Genomic DNA, 15,725 nt, shown 5'->3' on the forward strand with positions numbered 1-15,725 from the left:
TAGCAGAATACAACAATTACTAATAGGGCATTATGTAAAATTGTGGATGTGTAACCGACATGCATTTGGGGTAAAATTGGGAGTTCATAACCCACTACAATCTAATGTACGAAATATGATATGTCAAGAGGTTTGTTATGTTGTGAACAACCAATAAAAAAAAAATTTTTTAAAAATAATAAAAAAAATAGTAGTAACATCTGTACCAGGGAAGGGGCACAGATAATACTGTCAGTAGGATATGAATGTTGGTGGGTAGTTGTTTTTTAGGGGCAATTTGGTATCAAACACTATTAAATGTATATAACCTTTGGTGCATTCTCATGTGATTAATCCAAGTGAAATAATTTCATGAGTTAATAATTTTCATTATAACATTGTGAAAAATAGCCAATGCTGGAACTAAAGTAAATATCAAACAGCAGTGAAACTGAATAAAAAATATGGTGTAATTTTACATCACAGTACTATGCCATATGTATACTGTGTTTATTAATGTCACCAATGAGAAAATGTTAATGATAAGTTGTAATCTTAAAAAAATGATGGTATAAGAGCAGTGAATATGTATGTAAGGAATAAGAGAATTAAGAGAACATGCATATTTAGAAGGTCTATGGCATGTCTGAGTATGAAGAAATCAGAGATCAAAGACACTGATGGAGTAACCTGAAAGGCATGCTGCAAAATATCCCAATGCAGGAAAGAAGCTGTATCTCTCCCAGCTACTCACAAAGAACAGAGGAAGGAACCATTTTGCAGCTATAGCCTGGGGGCCAGTAGCTGGAGGGGTGGGGCGGGGGGGGGGGGTAAGGGGAGCAATTCCAGGGAAACTCAAGTTGAGCTGAAAATACAGGCCTGGAAATCCCACACCATATGACATAGAGAGCACCTATGTGACCAGAAGAAAAATCAAATGTGGAGAGGGATTTACACATGGGAAAACAGGATGAGGAAACCCACAGGACTCCCCCTTCCCCCATGACTATGGTGGCTTGCAGGACCAGCTGGGAGAGAAGCACCCAGATAGGAATTAGAAAGGGCAAATGCAGAGTTTGGAGAATGAACCCAAGAGAAAAGGGAAATGGCAGGGTCTGCAGGTGACAGAGGGGAATAAGGATTGGCTCTTCCCCCACATGAGTGGAACCCAGGAAAGATCCCTGGGATGTAGTCTCATGGACCAGCAACTGCTGAGCCTTAGAGGTGCACTGATTTAAAATCTTCAGACCAATCAACATTCAACAAAGAACCAGGAGTCTACCTAAGCCTAACACCACCAACAGCAGCTCTGCCTATAGGATTTCCTCTCAGCTCCAGCAGCCCCACCTGAACAGGGAAGAGATATCACATTCCCTTGGTCCCCCCCTAAAATGTAAAAACCAGCAAAGGAAGTAACTACACTAGGAAAAACCAGAAATAAACTGACAAGGAATAAAAATAATTTTTTAATAACACTAGCCAAAATTCATCAATCAAAAGACACAACTGGCAGATTGGATTAAAAAACAACACCCAACAATATGCTATCTCCAAGAGACTCACCTCATAGAAAAAGACATCCAGATACTGAAGGTAAAAGAAGAAGGAAAAATATACCATTCATGTGGATCTCGTAAATAGGAAGGAGTTTCTATCCTCATAGCAGATCAAGTGGACTTCAAGCCAAAGTTATTCAGAAAGTACAAAGAAGGTCATTCCATATTGCTTAAGAAAATTGTACATCAACAAGATATAAGAATCCTAAATATATATGCCCCCCAAAATGGAGCATCTATGAACATCAAACAAACTATCATAAATATCAAAAATAAAACAGACCACAACACAATAATACTGGATGACTTTAACACACCTCTCTCATTGCTGGATGAATCTTCTAAACAAAAACTAAATAAAGAAGCTATGAAGAGAAAGGAAAGCATGAGGAGCGCCACCAGCGCAGCCATGCAGCACCATGAGCACCCACCATCCGCCCTGTCCCATCTGCCCAGTCCTCCAGACTTTAACAGACTTATTCCAACAATCTGTTAAAACATGATGGATTACTGTAAAGTTCTAGGCGTGCAGAGACATGCCTCACCCGAAGATATCAAAAAGGCATACCGGAAACTTGCACTAAAGTGGCATCCAGATAAAAATCCTGAGAATAAAGAAGAAGCAGAGAGAAAATTCAAAAAAGTAGCTGAGGCATATGAGGTGTTATCAGATGCTAAAAAACGGGACATCTATGACAAATATGGCAAAGAAGGCTTAAATGGTGGAGGTGGAGGTGGAAGTCATTTTGACAGTCCATTTGAGTTTGGCTTCACATTCCGGAACCCAGATGATGTCTTCAGGGACTTTTTTGGTGGAAGGGACCCATTTTCCTTCAACTTCTTTGAAGATACTTTTGAAGACTTTTTGGGGAACCGAAGAGGTCCCCAAGGAAGCAGAAACCGAGTTGCAGGCTCGTTTTTCTCCGCTTTCCGTGGATTTCCAACATTTGGAGGTGGATTTTCTTCATTTGATAAAGGATTTACTTCATTTGGGTCACTAGGTCATGGTGGCCTTACTTCATTCTCTTCTACATCATTTGGTGGCAGCGAAATGGGTAACTTCAAATCAATATCAACTTCTACCAAAATAGTAAATGGGAGAAAAATCACTACAAAAAGAATCATTGAGAATGGTCAAGAAAGAGTAGATGTTGAAGAAGACGGCCAGTTAAAGTCCTTAAGGATAAATGGTAAGGAGCAGCTGCTAGGCTTGGATAACAAGTAATTCAATGCACGCATTAATGTTATATAACAAGCACCATTTGAGGATTAAAAGGAACGTTTTTTTAAAGATTTCAGACGAACTCAACTTTCAGTATAATTGTACCTAATCTAAAGTATTTATAAACAGCTCATCGGAGCCCCTATCTGTCATAGAGTTTATCATTGGGACCACACAATAGGACCATTTTTTTTTTGTCTTTAAAATTGTTGTAATCTCTGTATGAACTTTGCTTTTTTATTAAATGTAATCCAAAGTGAGCCTTGACTTTGAGTAGTGCTAGGACAAGATTGTATTCTAACACCAGCATGGATCTGCTTCCCATTGTGAGCCAAGTAGTGTCAGCCTTCTATGAGCTAACATTGCCAGGATGAGGCTCCTGTAGAAGTAATTTGGTTTTGTTTTTTTTCAGTATTTAGTAATGAAAGATATTAATGCATTAATGGTAATACATTTCTGGTTTAAATTTAAGGATAAATTTAAGGATGTTTTCTAGTTGTGCATGAATGCTGGCAACTTAGTAAAGTTTTGACAATTGTTTAAATATGTAATGTTAAGCTTAGGTTTAAAAATCTGGTAAACTGGGTCTTTGTCATTTGCTTAAAAAAAAAAGAAAAGAAATATGAATGTGTTTGGTGCATTTTTTCCTGAAAAAAAAAGAAGTTATGAAACTAGAAAAACAATAATTTATACTTAACAGACATACATAGAATATTTCATCCATCAGTGACTGAATACAATTTCTTCTCAGCAGCATATATATCCTCTAAAATAGATGCTAACTTAGGCCAAAAAGCAACTCTTAGCATATATTTAAAAAAAAAAAAAAAAAAAAACAGAGATAATACTGTGCATTCTGTTAGATCATAATGCAAGGAAATTAGAAATAATAAAATAAATAATAGAAGATAACTCTAATGCTTGTAGACTACATATACACTATTGAATGACCAACAGATAGTGAAGAAATAAGGGGTGAATTTAAAAAAATACTTAGCGGTAATTGAGAACAGCAACACAGTAAAATCTCTGGGACACTAGGAAGATGGTTCCAAGAGAGAAAGTTATAGCATTAAGCTCATGCATTAAAAAAAGTACAAAAATCACCTTATTTATAACCTAATATTTCATCTCAAAGCCCTAGGAGTAGAAAAACAAATGAAACACCAAAAGCAGTAGAAGACAGGAAATAATTAAATTCACATATGAAATCAAAACAGAAAAATAACAATTCCAAAAATCAACAAAACAAAAAGTTGGTTCTTTGAAAAAAATACATAAAATTGAAAAATGCTTAGCCAAGCTAACCAAGAGAAAGAGGGAAAAATTCAAATTACTAAAATTTGTGATCAAAATACACATGATAATCAGAAACTATTTTGAAAATTTATACTATAAAAATAGAAGATCTTAAGACATTGACAATTTCTGGAGAAACATGACCTACCCAAACTGAATCAGGAGAACACAGAAAATTTAAATGAACTGATTTAAAGCAATGAAATTCAAGATGCTATCAAAAGTCTATCAACAAAAAATCCTAGGACCACATCAAATCTTAGCAAAGTTCTACTAGACATTCAAAAAAAAAATCTTGCTAGAATTATTCCATAAAATAGAAAAGGGAACCATTATAAACTCATGCTATGAAGCCAATATCACCCCAATGCCAAAACCAGACAAAGACACATCAAAGAAAAAAAACTTCAGAACAATATCCCTAATACACACAGATGCAAAAATTCTTAATAAAATGCTGGAAAATCACATACAAAAATATTTTAAAAATATAGTGCACACCTGTAATCCCAGCAGCTCAGGAGGCTGAGATAGAAGAATTCACATTTCTTTTCTTTTCAAAGCCAGCTTCAGCAACGACAAGGCACTAAGCAACTCAGTGAAACCCTGTCTCTAAATAAAGTACAAAATAGGACGGGAATGTGGCTCAGTAGTGGAGGATCCTTGGTATCCCCCCCCCACCAAAAAAAGTGCACCATGCATGATCAAATGGGTTTCATCCCAAGGATACAAGGTTGGTTTGACATTACTGAAATCAATAAATGTATTCACCACATCAATAGATTTAAAGGCAAAAATCATATGACTATCTCAATAGATGCAGAAAAGCATTGGACAAAATATAGCATCCATTCATGTTCAAAACACTAGGAAAACTAGAGATAAGTGAAACATTCCTCAACATTGTAAAAGCTATACATGTTAAACACAAGGCAAACATAATTCTAAGTCGAGAAAAACTGAAAGCATTTCCCCTAAAAACAACAACAAGACAGGCCCTCATTCACCACTTCTATTCAACACAGTCCTTGAAATTCTAGCCAGAGCAATTAGGCAAAGGAAAGAAATTAAAGGGATATGAATAGAAAAAAAAAAAAAAAAGAGGTCAAACTATCCCTATTTGTTGATTCTATATTTAGAAGAACCAAAAAATTCCAACAGTAAACTTCTAGAACTCATAAATCAATTCAACAATGTAGCAGGATATAAAATTAACACCCACAAAGCAACTGCATTCCTCTACACCAACGATGAAGCAGCTGAGAAAGAAATTAGGAAAACTTTCCCATTCACACTAGCCTCAAAAATAAAATAAAATACTTGGGAATCAATCTAACAAAAGAGGAGAAATCTCTACAATGAAATCAACAGAACAAAAAAGAAAGAAATTGAAGACCTAAGAAGATAAAAATACCTCCCATGTTCTTGGATAGGCAGAACTAATATTGTCAAAATGGCCATACAACCAAAAGCACTACACAGATTCAATGCAGTTCCCGTCAAAATACCAATCATGATCTCAACAGAAAATATGAAAAGCAGCCATGAAATTCATTTGCAAACATAATAGGCTCAGAATAGCCAAAGCAATTCTTAGGGAGAAAAACTTAGCAATTAGCATCATAGTACCAAATGTTAAATTATACTACAGAGCTCTAGAAATAAAAAAAAAAAAGCATGGTATTGACACCAAAACAGACATAAAGACCAATGGAACAGAAAAGAAGACACAGAGACAAACTCATATAAACACACTTATCTCACACTAGACAAAGGCACCATAAATATATATTGGAGAAAAGATAGCATCTTCAACAAACGGTGCTGGGGAAAGTGGAAATCCATATGTAGCAGAATGAAATCGAACCCCTATTTCTCATCCTGCACAAAACTCAACTCAAAGTGGATCAAGGACCTAGGCATTAGATCAAAGATACTGTGTCTATCAGAAGAAAACTTTCCATCATGTTTGCTTAGGAATCAACTTCCTCAATAAGACTTCTAAAGTGCAAGAAGTAAAATCAAGAATCAATAAATGGGATGGTATCAAACTTAAAAGCTTCTTCACAGCAAAGGAAACAGTCATGAAAGTGAACAGAGAGCCTACAGAATGGGTTAAAATCTTTACCACCTGAAACTCAGAGCATTAATCCCCAGGATACATAAAGAACTCAAAAAACTTAACATGAAAAATATAAATAACTCAATCAAGAAATGGGCAAAGCAACTGAACAGACACTTCACAGAGAAGAAATATAGGGGAAAATGTAATAAAAAGAGTTCAATATCAGTAGCAATTAGAAATGCAAATTAAAACTACACTGAGATTTCATCTCACTTCAGTCAGAATGGCAATTATCAAGAATGCAAGTAACAATAAATGTTGGCAAGGATGTCAGGGAGAAGGTACACTCAGACATTGTTGACAGCAATACAAATTGGTGTAGCCACTCTGGAAAGCAGTGTGGAGATTCCTCAGAAAACTTGGAATTGAACCACCATTTGACCCAGTTATCACATCCCATGGTATATATCCAAAGGATTTAAAATCAACATACTATAGTGAACTGGCCATATCAATGTTTATAGTAGCTCAATTCATAGTAGCTAAGCTATGGAACCAACCTAGAAGCCCTATAACAGATGAATGAATAAAGAAAAGGTGGTATATGTACACAATTGAATATTACTTGTGCATAAAAAGAATGACAACGACATTTGCCAGTAAATGGATGAATTTAGAGATTCTCCTGCTAAGTGAAATAATCCCAAAAAACCAAAGGTTAAAAACTCTCTCCGATATGCAAATGCTAACACTCATCACGGGGTTAGGGGAAAATAGAAATTCAGTGGATTAACAAAGGGGAATGAAGGGAAGGGTTGGAGGATGGAAACAGAAAACTTAAGTCGAATAAATCAGACACATCTTCTTAAGTTCATATATATCACCATTGAAACTCCACATTAACAACCACAAGAATGGGATCCTAATTAGAATAAGTAATAATCCATAATTATCATGTCAAAACATACTGTACTGTCATATATATCTAAAAAGAACAAATAAAAAAAGAAAATAACTACAAAGGGAAGCTTTTACTGATATATAACTTTTCTCCTAATTATTTCAGTTAGGAAATATTACTGTTTTTTTAATTTTTTAAGATGTTGATAGATGTTTATTTTATTTATTTATATGTGGTACTGAGAACCAAAACCCAGTCCCTCACACATGCTAGGCAAGCATTCTACCAGAGCTACAACCCCAGCCCCCAGAAATATTAAACTTAAAAAAGAAAAGCTAAGAAGTTATATTCACACCTTCTGAACTTTGAAAATATTATTCAAAAATTCAGATTTTTAATTGCAACCCATTTATTCCCCTTTGATAAGAGTATCAGTAACATGTATTAAGTGTATGTTCTGTGCCCATCAGTTTTCTAGTTGGTCTTTCATATGAATGTTTTATTTTTACAAGATCCCTATACAGTACCATTATCACACTTTAAAATTTAAGGTAATTAAATCTCAGAGCTAAGATCAACTCCTCAAGGTCTTCCAGGTAATTACTGGATGTCTCAGACCTGTCAAGTACACCTGGCCACAAAAGCTATACACTATCCTACCTTCTACAATCTCATGCTATATAGTACAATGCTAGATAGTCAATAAAAATTACCAGTGTGGAAAACACTGAATGATAACAATAATCACAAATATTTATTTGGAACTTATTAGCCCTGCTTTAAACATCTCCTAATATTAACCAGTATAATCCTTACTATATACTTCTATACTAATTTTATAGATGAAGAAACTGATGCAGAGAGATGTGGAATAACATGTCCAAGGATACAACTTGGATCAGAATTCTGAATCAAACACATTCCAGAGTCACAGTTGATTTATAGGGTGAAAAAGATAGGGAATTTGAAGGTGACAGTCTAGGCTCTTGGCTCAGTCAATTGAGTAACCATACTATTCATAAAAGAAGGTACAAGTTTAGGAAAGTTAAAGAGTTGTTTAAAACCTGTTTAAAACAGGTTCCTGCAAGAAAGGGAAAGAAAATTTCCAACACAGATAGATGCATGGCTTCAGAGTTCAAAATGAAGATCCTAAAGAATTATGAGAGTCTGGGATGAATATTTGAAATCATGCTTTATAATGCACATTATACAATAAATTTAAAATACTACTATTTATTACAATAAATTCCAAATAGAGTTAATATTTAAAGGTAAAATTTAAAACATTCAGTATTTGATAAATTTAGTTTTTAGAAAATGAAATGGGAAAATTCTTGCTAAGTAGTATTCAAAATCCAGAATAAGATTTAAAAAAAAATCCTCCTCGTGTATAAAACAAATATCAAGTTCATAGTGAAATAAATGAATGAGAAGAGACAAATTGCCTGTGCAGAGTTCAAAAGACTTATGTAGAATACTCTACCCACAAGGAAAGGAACACAGCTCTCCTTCAAAAGAGTACATTACTAGGCATGGTGGTATAGTCCAGAGACTAAGGATACTGTGGCAAGAAGATTGCAAGTTTAAGGCCAATCTCAAGAACTTAAGAAAGATCCTTTCTCAAAATGAAAAATAAAAAAGATTGCTGATATAGCTGGATGGTAGAGTGCCTTGGAGTTCAATATCCAGCACCAAAAACCAAACAAACATACAAACCAAAAACAAACAAAAAACAATATTGAAAGGGGAAAATATAAGTAACTTTATAATAGAAAAATCTGCAAATGCTTCCTCAGTTGGGTGATAAATACTAATTTGTTTTTAGTAAATATGTAAAAAAAATAAATATCAACACAGTTAAAACTTTTAATCAGTTAATGAGTTTCAAACTTTCTTATATAGTCCAGGTTAATAATTTAAGATTCATTAAATTAAAATAAAATACCAAAATGAAATGCCCAAGGATAAAAAAGGAGTCAACAAAAGAGAGTTTTTTTCTAAGCCCTTATAATTTGCTCTTCTTTCTTCAGTGGAATAATTTGTTCATAGCCTCATATTGGTATCTTCTGTTTATTCATTTTTTAAGAAATATACATGTGCTTCATATTAAAGGACAACCAGAATTTCAGAATTTTTCTTAACTTGCTTATAGTGTACCTAAAACAATGTCTGAGAAAATCAGTAAATCAACTCAAGCTCTCTCTGTGTCACATTTCTCATCTTAAAAATGGGCTACTGGGCTACAGTGAGAATACAATGTAAAATAGAATGTAAAGCAGTTAGCAGAATACCAAAGAAGATAAAATAAATGGAAGTTCTTAGGAACAGTAACAAGGCAGAACATTTTACTTAATGAAGTTTCAGGTAAAGAAAAAAATTAATAATCTCTAAAGCAATGAAAGGCAAAAATTAACAATATGCAAGCTTTCTCATCAAATTTGCAGCCTGAGAAAGACTTGCCATGATGGTTTTTGAAGCTAAACTGTCCTTTCTTAAGTAAAAATATGTTCATTCTATCAAGGAAACTCCATTTGGTAAAATAATCACCCACAAGATAATCCAGGTGACCAGTATAGTATAAAAAAGAAAAAAGATCTATTTATACCCTCTTAAAATGGATGCAAACCAGTTCATTTGCATGACCTTTATATTAAAATTGTATAATATGCCTTTAATTAATGGCAGATCATCAAAACTGAATTTTAAAAGGACAGATGAAATATACTTGTAAGACTAATGGCTTTATTCTGTATTTACAATCTGAGGAAACTAGATTTTCTATATGCTATATAGAATCCTGCAGGCATTAAGAAAGAAAGCAAATTCATTTTATATATACCATTTTGCAAAGATAACCATCTTTTGTGATTATCTAGCAAAATTTTTTATTTCTTAATAGAAAATATTTTATATACCTAGAAGAAAAAAATAATGAAAGGAAAAAGCAAGGAATGGAAAGGCAGGTAGGTAGGATACATCTCCTTAGAATTATTTAAACTTTTTCGTATATTTTGTCAAACGTGGAAAGATAAAATCACATCTTCCTAAATCCTAAACAATAATTTTTTCTGATTATGGTAGAGGTAAATTTTTTAAATGCAGAGATTTAAAATAAAAAATACTTAAAATAAAAAAAAAGTCAAATTATGAAAATATCAAAGAAGTAAACCGTATAGAGTGTGTTTCAATCAAGATGTGCCACTTCACTATATTTAGCATTGTTCAAAGGAAGATAGTTTGTGAATGAGAAGAATGTTAAGTATAATATAACCTAAATATTTAGAATACTGTTCCTTCTCATTACTGAAAACTTAAAGTGAGAATTGCCTAGAATTAAAACAAAGTGCTTTATCACACTTTCCACTTAATATTTTTTTTAAATAAAAGAGAATTTGGCAAACCATTTCACATACACTCACTTTCTTTGAGTAAAAATCCCTCTATTTTCCAGATAAGAAAACAAAGTCTCTAAAAAAGTAAAACCCCTTACATGATATCAGGCTAGAAGTCATACAAAGTTCAGACAGAGTTCAGCTAATCTCAACTTCTATGCTCTTTGTCTGATACTTCAACTACCATTCTTTCTTCTTAATTTTTACCTCATTGGAAAATTAACATTCACTCCTAAACCTTCATTTAAGAAGCATTACTAAGGCATAAAAAATGCATAAATTCCCAAAGACAAAGATGACACATGTCAACAACTTTCAGTGATGGTGCAGAACATAAGTGGAAATTGACTTGCCAGAGCCAAGGAGGGTAAAGTAGGTAATATTTTCCTCACAAAGCACCCAAAGAGAAAGGGATAAAGAAAGCAGGAAACGTTGGATTGTTTAAGTAGCTGTGGGATCTCCACTTCCCTTAGCTTCTCTAAGAGTCATTCTCTGTGGAAGGAGACCTAGCTTCCAGGTTACCAACCATAGTGGAGGACAAAGACACATACTGAAATTAAGGCAAGTCCACATCCTATGCTCTGAGACCCCAGGGACCTTTCTCCATTTAGTTCTGAGTTGTCCAGTTTCTACCTTCCAAGTAGAAAATTAGAAAATTATTCCCTTAAACAAAGAAACAAATAAACAACAACAACAATAACAAAAAAAAAAACTAGTCCAGAAGAAAAGGCCTAAAACAACTAAAATTTAGATTACTCCAAATAAAATAACTAGGTCTTGACCTGGTCACAGAAAAGCGGCCCCACTCATTCACCTATTCAAACAGGGTTACCAATGTGGGAGAACACTATTAGTAAACAAATACAGACTTCACTTGTGTTTAGATTTTAAGAAAAAATGTTAAAAAATCGCTTATTTTAAAATAGCAATATTCTGCTGCATCAGTAAAAGAACAAATACAATCATTTCTATCCATTAGCAATTTGCAGTAGATTTCCAAAACCAAACATTAAACAATGAATTTCTTAGGCCAACTCAGAATCATTAATGTTGTTTGCATGGCCATTGATTTATGATTATTGTGATAGCCTACATCACAAATAGTCTAAATTCACAAATTTGATAACTTACTCAAAAACAGGAAGTATTTCATTTTGTTGCAAATAGACTTCCAGTTTTCCCAGCACCATTTGTTGAAGAGGCTGTCTTTTCTTCAATGCATGTTTTTGGCACCTTTGTCTAATATAAAAAAATTGTAGTTTTGTGGGTTAGCCTCTGTGTTCTCTATTCTGTACATTGGCCTACCAGTCTGTTTGGTGCCACAGCCATGCTGTTTTTGTTACGATTTCTCTGTAGTATAGATTAAGGTCTGGTATATGATGCCACCTGCTTTACTTTTCCTGCTAAGGATTGCTTTGGCTATTCTGGATCTCTTATTTTTCCAGATGAATTTCATGATTGCTTTTTCTATTTCTATGAGGAATCTCATTGGGATTTTGATTGGAATTGCATTATATCTGCTTAGTGGTTTTGGAAGTATGGTCATTTTAACAATATTAATTTTGCCTATCCAAGATCAAGGTAAATCTTTCCATCTTCTAAGGTCTTCTTTATTTTTTTCTTTAGGGTTCTGTAATTTTCATTATATAGATCCTTCACCACTTTTGTTAAGTTGATTCCCAAATATTTTTTTTTGAGGCTATTTAAAATGGGGTAGTTTTCTCCATTTCCCTTTCTGAGAATTTGTCACTGATATACAGAAATGCCTTTGATTTATGGGTATTGCTGAATTCATTCATTAGTTCTAGAAGTTTTCTGGTGGAACTTTTAGGTTCTTCTAGGTTTAGAATAATATCAATAGCAAATAGTGCCAATTTGAGTTCTTCTTTTCCTATGTGTATCCCTTTAACTTCTTTCGTATAAGCACTAATCTCTAGGGTACAAAGAACTCAAAAAGCTAAGCACCAAAAAAACAAATAACCCAATCAAGAAATGGGCCAAGGACCTGAATAGACACTTCTCAAAAGATGATATACAATCAGTCAACAAATATATGAAAAAATGTTCATCATCACTAGCAATCAGAAAAATGCAAATCAAAACCACTCTTAAGATTTCATCTCACTCCAGTCAGAATGGCAGCTATTATGAAGACAAACAACAATAAGTATTGGCAAGGATGTGGGGAGAAAGGTACACTCATACACTGCTGCTGGGACTGCAAATTGGTGCAGCCAATATGGAAAGCAGTATGAAGATTTCTTGCAAAATTGGGAATGGAACCACCATTTGACCCAGCTATCCTTCTCCTTGGTCTATACCCAAAAGACTTAAAAACAGAATACATACTACAAGGACACAGCCACATCAATGTTTACAGCAGCAAAATTCACAAGAGCTAAACTATAGAACCAACCTAGATGCCCTTCAATAGATGAAAGGATAAAAAAAAAAAAACTGTGGCATTTGCAGGTAAATGGATGGAATTACAGAAGATAATGCTAAGTGAAGTTAGCCAAAACCAAAAAAACAAATGCAGAAAGTTTTCTTTGATATAAGGAGGCTGATTCATAGTGGGACAGGGAGAGGGAGAATGGGAGGAATAGACGAACTCTAGATAAGGCAGGGGGGTTGGAGGGGAAGAGAGGGGACATGTGATTATTAATGATAGTGGAATGTGATGGACATTATTACTCAAAGTACATGTATAAAGACACAAATTGGTGTGAATATACTTTGTATACAACCAGAGATATAAAAAAAATTGTGCTCTATGTGTAATAAGAAATGTAATGCATTCCAATGTCATATATAAAGCAAATAAATAGAAAGTGTTTACTACATGTTTTCTATATTAAAAATGAGCTATAATGTTAAACTTTTAGTTTTCACCATTTAAAACAATGACTAAAAAATTTTAAATATGAATCACCTCCTATGATTCCAAAGCCAGTAATTTTGGTGTGTGACCTTTTGGATCTACAGATGTATATAGACATTTTTATGGTTATATAGTATCTTACTATACCAACTGGCCTTCAATTTATAATGTAATTTTTAAAAAAATTATATTACAGAAGATTAAAAGTACTAAAAATCCTTAAATTACAAATATCAGTTTTAAATCTAAAGATTTTTAAGGTTCAAAAAGCTAAGATAAGAAACATTTACAGAATCTTTATTCCATGAAGCTTTCAAAATACTTTATTAAGTAAGGCCACATCTTCTGAATTTCCTTTGACCATTAATATCCAGTTCTCAAGTCTTTTGAATTTACCTTTAAACTTCTCTCTCAAATTTACTTCCAGCTCTCCATTGTAACAATCACTGCTTTAGTTAAACTCTTCCATTTACCTGGATTATTAAACAGTATTTTCATCAGTTCTGTTTACCAGTCTCCTCTCATTTTGGTCTTACCTTCCTCTTTGCCTTCTGAAATATCTTCTCAACAAAATGAATCTAAGCATGTAACTCTCCTGTTCAAAAAATTCCTAGTGATTTCCTAGAAACTAGGAATGAAATCACTGTAAGACCCTGTTATCCCACCCCTTGGTATATATCCAATAAGATCTAAAATCAGCCTACTATAGAAATGCAGCTACATCAATGTTTATAGCAGCAAAGCTCACAATAGCCAAGCTATGGAACCAGCCTAAATGCCCATAAACAGACAAATGGATAAAGAAAACGTAATATACATACACACAGTGAAGTTTTACCTTGCCATTAAGAAAAATGAAATTATGGCATCTTTTGCAGATAAATGGATGGAACTAAAGAACATCATGCTAAGTGAAATAAGACAGACTCAGAAAGTCAAGTGTTAAAAGTTCCCTCTCATATGCAGAAGCTTTTCCGAAATAAGGAGAAAAAGAAAGGAAGAAAGAAAAACTGCAATCAAGAAAGCAGTAAGAAGCATGATGGTGAAGGAAATCCCATGAAAACAGGAAAGAGATGAGTGGAGTAGAGAAAGGATTGGAAGGGAGGAAAGAGGGATAAGAAAAGAAAGAGACGGTAGAATATATTTGATCAAAAATTTCCTATATACTTATATAAATATATCACAGCGAATTTCACTTTTATGTATATCTATAATACACTACTTTAAAAAATATATAAGTAAATAGTGGAAAGATCAGTAGAGTAGAGGAAAGGAAAGGGAATGGGGGAGGGAGGAGGAGGGAAAGGGAAAATACTAGGGACTGAATGGGAGCAAATTATATTCCATGCTTATATTATTTGTTAAAATAAACCCCAATATTATGTATCTCTATAATGAAATAACAAAAAAACTTAATATATTGGAATAAAGAAAATCTAAGTAGCAGATCAAACTATTGAAATAATATTTGAGAATGAGTATAGGTTTTAATTTGTCAATACAGTATAAATTTGATATTTTTCATATCTAGTAACTAGCTGTTCTCAGCTAGAGTACTCAATCTTGGAAGGATGCTAAAACTCAGAGATAATTAGAAAGTTATCCACAAGAGGCTGGGGTTGTGGCTCAGCGGTAGAGCACTCACTAGCACATGTGAGACCCTGGGTTCCATCCTCAGCACCACATAAAAGTAAATAAATAAAATAAAGGTATTGTGTCCAATATAAAAAAATAAAATCTTTTTTTTAAAAAGAGTACAACAGTAACAACCATGGTAAGAATTCACCTCATATCTGTTATAATGGCTATTATTAAAAAGATGAAAATTACATGTTGGCAAGAATATGGAGGAAAAGGATACCTCCCCACACACAACTGGTGAGAATATAAATTAGCACAGTCATTATTTAAAAAACTATATGGAGTTTGCTCAGAAAACTAAAAATAGAAGTATTATATGATCCAGCAATCTGACTTCTATATATACACAGGAATTGAAATCAGTGTCAGGGAGAAATGTCTACACTTCCATATTCACTGCAGCATTACACACAACAGACACAGTAAGGAATCAACCTAAATGTCCATCAACAGATGAAAGGGTTAACAAAATGTGATATATCTACAATGGAATAATATTCACACTTAAAAACAAAAAGAATTAACTGATTTATGAAAAAGATGAATGAAAGAGGAGGACATTATGCAAAGTGAAGTAAGCCATACACAGAAAAGCAAATCACACATAAAATCACCATATGTAGAATCTAACAAAGTCAAACTCAGAGAACTAGACTGAAATAGTAGTAATCAGATCAGAAGTTAAAGAGGAGAAATCTGGAAAATGCTGGTCAAAGGGTACAGAAGTTTAGGTCAAGATGAATAAGTTTATGAGATGTATTATACAATATGGTGACTACAGCTAATACA

At 33.6% G+C, this 15,725-nt stretch overlaps 2 protein-coding genes across 6 annotated transcripts in view; one reads left to right on the plus strand and one right to left on the minus strand.

Annotated features, from left to right (window-relative positions):
• Positions 1 to 15,725, minus strand: part of Mettl15 (methyltransferase 15, mitochondrial 12S rRNA N4-cytidine) — a 225,760-nt gene that overhangs the window by 160,961 nt on the left and 49,074 nt on the right. The window lies entirely within an intron of this gene.
• On the plus strand, positions 2,015 to 2,760 carry LOC101972774 (dnaJ homolog subfamily B member 6). Its single transcript, XM_005327460.4, has one exon. It carries the CDS (start codon positions 2,035 to 2,037, stop codon positions 2,758 to 2,760), a length of 726 nt encoding a protein of 241 aa, XP_005327517.1. The 5' UTR covers positions 2,015 to 2,034.

The sequence above is a fragment of the Ictidomys tridecemlineatus genome, chromosome 4 (genome assembly GCF_052094955.1).
Source record: "Ictidomys tridecemlineatus isolate mIctTri1 chromosome 4, mIctTri1.hap1, whole genome shotgun sequence".
Taxonomy (NCBI): Eukaryota; Metazoa; Chordata; class Mammalia; order Rodentia; family Sciuridae; genus Ictidomys; species Ictidomys tridecemlineatus.